The sequence below is a fragment of the Podarcis bocagei genome (genome assembly GCF_964188305.1).
Source record: "Podarcis bocagei genome assembly, chromosome: 16".
Classification (NCBI taxonomy): domain Eukaryota; kingdom Metazoa; phylum Chordata; class Lepidosauria; order Squamata; family Lacertidae; genus Podarcis; species Podarcis bocagei.
The window spans coordinates 43380131-43389220 of NC_138142.1; the positions used below are offsets into that span (position 1 = coordinate 43380131).

The window sequence follows — 9090 nt, forward strand, 5'->3', positions numbered from 1 at the left end:
ATGCCCTGTGGAAAGCCCTCCCATCAGATATCAAGGGAATAAACAACTATCTGAGTATCAAAAGACATCTGAAGGCAGCCCTGTTTAGGGTAGTTTTTAATGTTTGAAGTTTTATTCTGTTTTTAAGGTTCTGTTGAAAGCCACCCAGAGTAGCTGGGAAAACCCAGCCAGGTGGGCAGGGTATAAATAATAAACTGTTGTGTTGTTTTGTTGTTGTTGTTGTTGTTGTTGTTGTTATATTTAACTCAATCAGAGGTCAGAATTGAGGTTTCCTGTGATGCCCTTCATTCTTAACCCAAGTTTGGATGAACATCTGTCAGGGATCCTTTTGCTGTGATTACTACATTAGACCCTGTCCAACTCTTCAATTGTATGAGTCTATATTCATTAAAGTTCCCCAATGTTCAACATTATCCCCATTCCATGAATAGAAAGGATCCAGAAGGAAGTGTCTCAATCCTAATGTCACACTACTGAGTAACATGTGATTTAATCTCAAAGATTTATTTAAACGTGCCATATAGAATTGAACAGACAGACTTGTTAATTATTTTAATTCTTTCTTATGTTGAGCTGCTCTTTGCTATTCAGATCAGGTCTCATTAAAATGACATAGCATTTTGGGGAAAAGATGCAGCTCAGTAATCCAAAACTGGAGGACAAAATGGAGAAGATCTCCACGGCCACCATGTACTTCCCCTTGGTACTCAGATATGTGGGAACAAAGGACAGCCATACCGTGCAAAAGATCAACATGCTGAAGGTGATGAACTTGGCTTCATTGAAACTATCTGGCAGCTTTCTAGCTAAGAAGGCCAGCGTGAAGCTGACAATGGCCAGGAGACACAGGAAGCCCAACACACAGTAAAGCATGACAGTCGACCCTTCATTGCATTCAAGCACAATTTCTTTTGGCATTGAGTGTTTGTCAAAGTCTGGGAATGGGGGAGTGGTTGCCAGCCACACACTGCAGATTGTGGCTTGAATCAGGGAGCAGGACAGGACTATGGAGATGGCTAATTGTTTCCCCACCCATTTCCTTATCCTGGACCCTGGCTTCGTGGCCATGAAAGCTAGCACCACAATGGTGGTTTTGGCCAATATGCAAGAAACTGCCACAGAGAAGATTATGCTAAAAAGTATTTGTCGAAGGAGGCAGGTCACAACCTCCGGTTGTCCAATGAACAGCAAAGCAGAAAGGAAGCAGAGCAGGAGGGCGAGGAGGAGAGTGTAGGTGAGGCCCCTGTTGTTGGCTCTGACTATGGGTGTGTCCTTGTTCTTCATAAAGATTCCAAGCGCAAGAGCTGTGATGCAAGAAAAGGAGAGAGCAACAGCGTCCAAGCTGATCCCCAGAGGCTCTTTGTGAGAAAGGAAGCTGATGCTTTTTGGAAGGCATGTATCCTGACCAATGTTTGGATATTGATCTCCTGGACATTGAATACAGTCATCCATATCTGGAATCAGAATACAAAGAACATAGCATGCATAAATGAGAATCTCAGCCCATGCACCATGCATCAATTCATTTATTTCTTCCTTTGCAACAGTGTTGGTAGAAGAAAAATACCAAAGTTAATCTTGCAGTAGGAATGGTACAGTATTGTCAGGGAACTGACATCGGAGCTAGAGGTGGAGGGGAGGCTCCCAAATGATGCTGGAGAAGGGCCCAGCAGGGAGAGAGGCAGCTCAGCTGGGGAAGGAAATCAGCGCAACACCAGGGATAAAGGGGGGCAGATGGGGGAATCGGCGAGAGGGCTCCAGGACTCTTCGCCGGACACCAGCGGGGAGAGCACGGGTCCTCCGCTACCCACACCCGCCCTGCGCAGAAGACTTCCGCGCAGGGAGAGTAGGAGGAGACTTGGTGTCAAACAGCTTTTATGCTGGAAAAGGTTTAAGAAATGCCCACTGACGGATTCTGCTAGCAACTGAGGCAGTCACAAAGTGAAGGGCTGTCCAGACAGAAAGGTTTAACAAGGCAACATAGCCAGGAGTGGCGGCAACTTAAGCACGAGCAATCCCATACACATTACAAGTATATATCTCTGTTCCCAGATACAGGGGTATGTTCAGGCCATGTGTTTTAAAGGGATGATGAAATATTTTTAAAAATGCATTTTTATAAGCTTTGAAAGTGTTTTAGATATTCATACACCTCAGAATTCATACTTTCTATATCACATTTATGTGCATATGCAGTTTTAAAAATATTTATATGTTTATTAAAAGTTTTCAGAGGGAGAATACACTTGTACCTCAGAAGTCAAACAGAATCCATTCTAGAAGTCCGTTTGACTTCTGAAACGTTTGAAAACCAAAGTGTGGCTTCTGATTGGCTGCAGGAAGCCATTGAAACCCCATGGAACTACTGAGAGTTGCGATTGAAATTATCTGGAAGGCACCAGTTTAGTGACATCTGGCATTGTCATTAATAATAACAATAACAATAATAATAATAGTAATACAAACAAAAAATCCCCCCTCCCACAGATCATTTAAAAGGGCATTGATGTCATAGAATCATAGAATCATAGAGTTGGAAGAGACCACAAGGGCCATCGAGTCCAACCCCCTGCCAAGCAGGAAACACCATCAGAGCACTCCTGACATATGGTTGTCAAGCCTCTGCTTAAAGACCTCCAAAGAAGAAGACTCCACCACACTCCTTGGCAGCAAATTCCACTGTCAAACAGCTCTTACTGTCAGGAAGTTCTTCCTAATGTTTAGGTGGAATCTTCTTTCTTGTAGTTTGGATCCATTGCTCCGTGTCCGCTTCTCTGGAGCAGCAGAAAACAACCTTTCTCCCTCCTCTAAGTTGTTCCGCCTGGCCTTTGGCTTGGAATCAACTTGATCCCCTTCCGCTCTTTCCTTTTTCCTTTCTTTTTCTGTGATGGAACTCCTACTTGGGGACTTCCCCGGCTTTTTTCTGGCCCACGTAGGACCAGTCTGGATAGTTGGCCTTGGTGAAGACTTGACGTTTCCATCCCCAAAAAGTTTTTGATTGGAGTTTCTACTGAAATGAGGCTGCATTTTAATGTTGTATTTTAATCTTCTTTTTAAGTTGTAATTTAATCAATTGTTTTTATACCTGGTGTTAGCCGCCCTGAGCCCGGTCTTGGCTGGGGAGGGCGCGGTATAAATAATTTATTATTATTATTATTATTATTATTATTATATTTGTAGGGATGATCGCTGGGTCCAGAGCGCACTCCCCACCCGCAGGCAGCCTCAGCCTGCCTGCACGTGTGACCTTGGGGTGCAGGACACACTCCCCCTCACAGCTAAGGCCACAGCTGTCTGAAGATCATGCCCTCTGTCATGGTTGTCAGCCCAAAGCCTGATTGAAGAATAGAACAACCACCACAGTCAAAGCAGTGTGAATTCAATGTGTAAATTTAAAATTCCTGGAGTGAGTCGGTAGGTTGATGCAATGAAGAAGAGCTTCATGTTGGGGGCTGGCACAGGCTTGTTTAAATCCCCTGGGTGCAGACCTGGTTGTTCCCTCAAGCCCACCCCTGGAGACCCCAGCCCTCTGCACCAGCCAACCACTGGCCAATTTGGCAGGCTGATGTGGAGCAGGATTTCAAGGCAGGAGCGTGAGCCGAAGCTCACGCTCCGGCAAGGATCGGACCCCGACACATAGCACAGTATCATTGGTGAGGGGAGCTCTGGCTGTCCCGCAAATCCACCGCATCCCTAATAGGGGGTAAGCAGGCTTGTCCTCAAAGAAGTTACGCACTTCTTGAAGCAGAAACAAAATATGCTGATTTTGAAACCTGGAGTTGCAAATCTCCTTGAACCATCATCCAAGGGGGCGATGATGTGCTATGTTGTCTTGTACAGGGGAAAAGGTGGATGTTAAATAATGTTGACTTTTATAAACTGATAAACTGATGTGGATAAGCAAGGTCATAGCAGTTCAATCTGATGAGCTACTGATTAGATCAATTATATGAAATTTCTGACCTTTCTGGTTTGAGATCTTCCTTTCTGGACACGGAAAGCAATCATAGCAGCAAAATGGCTTTCCTTCTTTCTTGGTCCTACTATAACCTGGATGGCAGTGGTCATTACACATGGAAAGGGGCTGTGACTGTGCATAAAAGAAATAAAAATGTGCTTACTTGAGATCTTATATATTGGAAATTTTATCTCAGTCTTCTCTATCAATTTAAGAAATGGCTTCACAGTGGGGTTGTGTAATAACATCAGTTCCAGAGGGCATGCCTGGCCCATTGAGAGATGTGACAGAAAAGGTCAGGGAATGGATTTGAATTAAAAGCCACATTCACCCTCTGAAATGCCCTCATATTAGATTGAGATTTATACCAGCATAGGAACTCATCTAAATCTCTACTGTGAAAGAGGGGAACATTTAAAGGATAGAGGATTGCAAAAGTGCTCTTTGGCCACACCAGTGAGAGTCCAGGATGGCTTTAGATGGGTGGTTGAATCGTCATCAGATTTTCTCTACTACCAGCAACCTTTGACTAGAACAATGAAAAGGCCAAAGGACATTGCATAGCAATGAAGTTCCAGCATTATGCAAGGCGAATGTTTTGGTTCAAAAGCATGATTTCACTGGGACCTCAAAATTTCAGGAACATTGAACTACAACCATTTGAGTATCTAGATAACTCACTTCTTGACTATTGAGGAAATTAATCAATACAGCCTGAAATATGCAAGGACTGCACCTGGTTAAATTGTTTGGGCCAGATGATGAGATCCTCATGAATGGTGAAGACGTTGTCCAGGGAGGTCACAGCATCTTTCTTATCTTGGAGAGTCGCAGGGTCTATCTTTCCAACTTTAACCCTGAAGAAGGTCAGGTTTGGGAATGTGACCCAGTTTATAATGTCAAAGCCAGCAGCCAATTCCCCATTTTGATCAAAGGACACCATTTTCCCCACACTGTTGTTAAATGAAATACTCCTGAGAATACGGTGGAGCTAAATTATGAGGAACAGAAATTGTAAGTGTGTAAAGGTGCAAAACATGGAACTATGAAATATGGTGAGAAAATATTTTACTTGGAGTATTCAGATTGTATTCTCTTAAAAGTCTTTATACAGGCCAATGGCATCAACAGTAACAATAAATCAGCTAAAATTCTGGATGAGCTCCATTTTTACCCAACAATGCATCTGGGGTGATACTATATGAAAATAAATTATTCTTCTAAATAAGTTATTTCTGGGGAAATTGTCACTACCAGGCTGCTCATGGAAGTAGAGACAACTCTTGTAGAGATGGTCAAATTACATTTTAAAGCAAAGGGGTGGGAAACTGAAGGAACGCTCCTCTCTTGTTCTGGTAACTACTTCCTAAAAAATACACATAAATTCAATGTGTGTTTTAAAATAGTTCCATTACAAAGTTTTATCATCACTAGTTATAGTCAAACCACTGTTCAGCTTTTTATAACTTGCAATGGGCAGGGGTTGTTGTTGTTTTTTTAGAAGAAAGTCATTTCTTCAACCACCATTTAGATGCCAATATTCTATCCTTAATAAGGATGCAAGTTTCTGAGCCATCTAAGGGTTGCTGTTGCACGAAATATGTGGTGGTGTCTTCCATCTGATCAGGCCATTACCTGCCACTGTTGTGCCTTCAGAATCGTCCACCTTCCACAGCGTGATATTCCTGTGTATTTGATTTGTGATAAATAGCTGGCATGCAAACTATGTGCTATTGCATAGACTGCATTGTAGACGCTGTAACTATGAGCAGTCATGCCCATTTCAAACACAGAAACAGGAAGCATCTCCAGCCTTTCATTCCCAGAACACCTTTTCCTGTCCATCTTGTGTGCCACAGAACTGGGAAATGAACATTCAAATGATTCTTCCCAGAACTCCCTGATGAAGCCATCTTCTTCTACTGAAGCAGGGTTTCTGTTCTGAAGAAATGTGTGGAAAAGCAGCACCTCCTTTGAATGAACTGAAAGGGACAAAGCACCATGGAGAAAATGTATGTCCCAATCTCTTTGGAAGGGGAATGATGTGAAATCCATCTGGGCTGTCATAACCCAAATTTTAGTCATTGTCCTCCATGGCATATTCTCCATTTCTGCAACCTGAGGCATTGCTCTAAAAACCATCATGGTCTGAATTTCTCCATGCACAAGCACAACATGGGCAGTACTTGACATAGCAACACTGACTGTCTTAAAGCCTTCTCCTACCATGTCTCCAAAGCCACTGGAAGAAGTTAGTTTGGGGAATTTTTCTATGAAGTCGAAGCAGATGCCACCCTGGGAAAGCAGAGGAAGTATGTTCTCTATAAAGCTCTCTGTGTTGTCGTCATCCTGGGAAACAACTCCAATCCACGTCCACGAGAAATGCAGAAGTAAGTGGAGAATTCCCTTGTACTGAAAGGCACCATTTGGGAACATCCGGTGGAAGAAGACAGCCTGAGTTTCATTATTCATGACTGGAGAAGAGCCATATATGAGCTAGTTTTGAAAAGGTAAGAGAAGAGAAACATTTGCCACTTTGTGAGTATAGAGACATGACAAATTGTGCTTTCCTCCTCAAATTATTTTATCCTTGAATATCAAAACAAATCTAGTACTAAATGTCTATAAAGAAAGATTGATATGGATGTAATGAATCAGGTATATAATCTTAGAAAATATATTTGACCTGTGGTCCTGCTCACCCCATTCCTCACCTAACATCACTCTGCTAACTACAGGGCCATATAAGGTAGGAAAAACTTTCACATTCAAAATATCTAATGGGTAAAACATCTTTGGTACTGAAATCATGCTATATTTAAATAGCCTGGGAAAATTTAGCTAACGGTCCATCAAAGAAGAACAAGGAGTAGGAAACTACCTTAGGTCACTAAGCCATGAGGCCTTTTCCTTTTTCCCCCCTGTTGGTACAAAAATGAATAAGATGGTAGATGTTTAGATAGATAGATGATAGATAGATAGATAGATAGATAGATAGATAGATAGATAGATAGATGATCGATAGATAGACCACAAGGTGTTTTTTTATTTCAGTAATATTCTGTCTATTTCAGTCACAGCTTTTCCAGTCTGCAAGATGCATCAAGATGGAGGTGAATGAAGTTCAAATGACTTGTTCAACTTAGAGGTGCTTCACACACACGCCTTACTTGTGGCATCTTGTACATGCACAGGATAGTTGCCATATGAAGACAGACATTAGAGTTTGGTCCCCCGATGACTGCTACTGGAGTATTCTCAACATCACACTTGTAGTTAGGGATGAACTTGGCCCGTCTAGAGAGAAGTTCTATGGAGGCTTGATAGGTCCAGCTGGCACTGAAATGACTGTTATAGATGTGGAATCCAAGAGTGACATTGCGCAAGATTTGGGGGTTGGCATTGATCTCCTTCACAGCAAATGCCAAGGCCAGGATGTGCTGGTAGTTCTGAGTCAGGACCCTTTATCAAGTGTCATATGGTGAGAGTCATGTGTTACATTTTACACCATCGGCTTCAGTTCATCACATTCACAACATTTCAGTTCAGTGTATAATTTAGTTGCACATATATTGCACATAAATAGTTTTTAAGGCCAAGGTCAAAAGTAGTGTAAACAGGAGCTGGTTGTAAAACAAGGACCTTGAACTTCAAACATCATCTCATTTACAAACATACATTCATTGTGTTGCAAACAGAAGCAGCAGCAGCAATAGAAATTTGCAGCACAACTATACAGGCCAATGGGAATGAAGAAGACATTATCTGATACTCTGACCTGTCTTTCCATGGCTGCATTAGTGCCTACTCCTTAAGACATATCCAGGCATGCCACTTCATTCAACATGTGCAAGCTACACTCCCTAATGCTATTCCCTTGGCCTCCTGAAACTCAGCTTCAAGCCTCTGAAACAGTTAATCCTGGACAAATATTTTCATTGGAAAAGACGCCTCAAAGCACCACTCTTCCTAAACTCTTGGAAATCAACTATTCTCACATTAGATTTACTGCCTGTAATGTTGATGAACAAACCCTGAAAGTCATTTTGCCGTACCTCTCTCAGAAAGCAGGGAATAAAACACTAAACTAATGCAAAAATATATCATTGAAACTCAAGACATTACATATAGTATCCCTCTGTATATCAGTTCCAAGAAATGTTCCACATATTTAGCATCAAAATGGAGAGATAGTGATCATCTCTATGAAGCACAATTGAAAGCAGTATGCTGTCCAGACTACTATGTAACGAGAAAATGATTAATCTGTAGTTTTCTCATCCTCACATGACAAAGAGAGATTGAGATTTCAGATATCCACAAAAATAATCCCCCAAACTAACTGGCTGACCCTAAAGACAATCAATAAAGCAACAGTCTCCTCCCAAATCCCATACAAAAGGACAGCATGTCTGGGAAAAGTATCATTAAAACAATATGATATGGCTTTAAAGCAACATACATGTGGTCATCAGAAATTTCCAGAGCCGGATGTTGTCCAAAGGATATGGTGCTTGAAGATATGTAGATCTGGGAAATAATGCCAGCAATGATGAGGTCTCCCGACTGATAATATTTGTGAATTATAGGAACAGGTTCTTTGATAGAACATTGAGGAAGAGGAGCAAGCATGCATATCCCCTGGGACAGCAGTAGGAACACCACCACCCCAAATAATAACATCTTGCAGAGAGTTTAATGGTAGACATCAAGTCATCTGCTCTGTGATTCTTATTCAGCGGAATTTGAATGATCACTCACCCAGCTGATTCAAGGGCAAACAATACAGAATAAAGAATAGGTGGCCATTCAGAGCTATGTCTATAGGCCCAGCTCTGAGTGACTCTTAGATATTAATAATATCCCTTAGTCTTTGATTGTTATTTTGCATGGGACCAGTAGACCGCCCCAAGGATAGGGGGAAGAAGTACAAATAATGGTGATTAATTTGATAATTGCAGGCCTGTTAAGAACTTAATCTGATTCATTGTTTCTCTGCTATATTGCAAAAGAAAATATGTTTTTCACATCTCAGCTGAACTCTTCTCTGGACAATCCTCAGTGGAAGGAAGTTTTAACTTGTTATAGTTACAAATGTGTTCACAACTGAGGTCTTAAAATGAAAAACAGCA

The 9090-nt window shown here is 41.7% G+C and overlaps 1 protein-coding gene across 1 annotated transcript; it reads right to left on the reverse strand.

The window, feature by feature from the left end:
• Nucleotides 1-552: 552 nt before the first annotated feature.
• On the reverse strand, nt 553-8590 carry LOC308575591 (vomeronasal type-2 receptor 26-like; the record flags this gene model as incomplete). Its single annotated transcript, XM_081174342.1, has 5 exons — nt 553-1454; nt 4670-4949; nt 6185-6454; nt 7129-7420; nt 8421-8590. The coding sequence occupies 5 exons, from the start codon at nt 8588-8590 to the stop codon at nt 553-555; spliced, it is 1914 nt and encodes a 637-aa protein (XP_081030468.1).
• Between the last annotated feature and the right edge of the window lie 500 nt (nt 8591-9090).